Source organism: Dasypus novemcinctus, chromosome 30 (assembly GCF_030445035.2).
Source record: "Dasypus novemcinctus isolate mDasNov1 chromosome 30, mDasNov1.1.hap2, whole genome shotgun sequence".
Classification (NCBI taxonomy): Eukaryota; Metazoa; Chordata; class Mammalia; order Cingulata; family Dasypodidae; genus Dasypus; species Dasypus novemcinctus.
Genome location: NC_080702.1, coordinates 41,476,664 through 41,478,680, shown reverse-complemented (window position 1 = coordinate 41,478,680; position 2,017 = coordinate 41,476,664). Strand labels below are relative to the sequence as shown.

Below are 2,017 nucleotides of genomic sequence, written 5' to 3'. Positions count from 1 at the left end.
AATATCTGTTGAACACATCCATGTCTATTTTATTGTTTTTGTCTATTACATCAAGAGGATACTGTTTAATTATTGTGTTTATAAATTAAGGGCTGCAATCAGGCAATGTAGTTCCTGCAACTTCATTCTTCTTCTTCACTATTTTGCCGCAACATATGAAAAATCTGGTCATTAGGTCTGTTGATTAAAATAAAGTCTGAGAGAATCTGCAGTGCAAAATATTACCTGGACAATGTGTTTTCCATTATGGACACAAATGTCTAGTCAGCAAAAGTATCAAGGAGAAGCAGGAGCATTTGATTTCCCTGAAATTTTTAGATAAGTAAATTAAATATATATAAATCTATAAAAATATCAACTTAAGGTGCTTTGAAACAAATCATGCCATTTATTATAATTTTATGATTACTTTATTTCGCTAAATTTTCATTGTTCTGATACCTTTCTTAGGAATTTCATCACCTACATGGAAACAGTGAACCAAACATATATTTTAGAATTTTCCCTCCAGGGCTTTTTTGAAGATCCTGGCGTGCAGCCGCTCCTGTTTGGACTGTTCCTGTTCATGTACCTGGTCACACTCACAGGGAACCTGCTCATCATCCTGGCCATCATCTCAGACTCCCACCTCCACACACCCATGTACTTCTTTCTTTCCAACCTGTCTTTTGCAGATATCTGTTTCACTTCCACGACTGTCCCAAAGATGCTTCTGAACATCCAGACAGAAAGAAAAAACATAACTTTTGAAAATTGTCTCAGCCAGATGTATTTTTACATACTGTTTTTTCAATTAGATAACTCCCTCTTGACTGTGATGGCCTATGACCGCTTCGCGGCCATCTGTCACCCCCTGCACTACATGGTCATCATGAACTCACGTGTCTGTGCCCTCCTGCTGCTTGCATCCTGGTTATTGAGTGTCTTGGTCTCCCTTTTACAATGCTTAATGGTTTTGCGATTGTCTTTTTGTACAGAGTTGGAAATACCCCACTTTTTCTGTGAGCTTAATCAGGTACTCCAACTTGCTTGTTCTGACACCTTCCTCAATGACTTAGTGACATATATTGCATCTGGACTTGTGGGTTTTATTCCAGCCACTGGGATCATTTTCTCTTACTCTAAGATTATATCCTCCATTTTAAGAATTTCAGCAGCTGAGGGCAAGTGTAAAGCATTTTCTACTTGTGGGTCTCACCTCTCAGTAGTAACCCTGTTTTATGGTACAGGCCTTGGAGTGTATCTTAGCTCTACTGCTTCCCACAACTCAAGGACAAATGCAATAGCCTCAGTGATGTACATGGTGGTCATTCCTATGCTGAACCCCTTTATCTACAGTCTTAGAAACAAGGACATGAAGCAGGCCTTTAGAAAACTTAGAAGCTTTCTCTATATAAAAGGACTCTTGTCTCAAGTTTAGAAAATTGCTCATGATTAACAGGTCAAACAATAAAAGATGATAATCTAGGTTGTTTATAAATTCATACAGAAATAATCTGTTATTTGCCTAATTAAAAGTTTCTACTTCTGTAATTTTTATATACCAAGGACAACTGTTTCTTTTGTATTATTTTACAACATATGTTCTCTCATTGTACTTCCTGGAATCAAGATTGAAGGGAGAAAATGCTGCCTGGATTTTCAGCAGTAAAATATTTCATTCAGTTTATTCCATATATATGAAAATCTTGCAGGTGCTAGAGGGATGAAGATATACTGCAGTCCTTGCCAGATGAAAGAAACTGCTTGTTTTTTATGGCTTTAGTGAAGAATAAGCTCTGATAGCAAAGGCTGTGTGCAAGCTATCAAGGTTTTTTGTTCATTGGTTCCTGAAAGAGGTTACATCCTGAACTGGAGACATCATCTGACTGGTTTACAATAATCCACATTCCATCTCTAATATGTGCCTTTCTCATGCACATTCTGAATCATAAGTTTCGTGAAGTTGTAACCAACAACACAATCCCTGATTCTTCAAAAATGATTGTCTCAATTTCTATCAGACTTCTAGTGGCTT

At 37.2% G+C, this 2,017-nt stretch overlaps 1 protein-coding gene across 1 annotated transcript; it reads left to right on the top strand.

Moving 5' to 3' along the window:
* The first annotated feature begins 466 nt into the window (after positions 1-466).
* LOC131276842 (olfactory receptor 7A10-like) lies at positions 467-1,420 on the top strand. Its single transcript, XM_058290418.2, has one exon. The coding sequence runs from the start codon at positions 467-469 to the stop codon at positions 1,418-1,420; it is 954 nt and encodes a 317-aa protein (XP_058146401.2).
* The last annotated feature ends 597 nt before the right edge of the window (positions 1,421-2,017 follow it).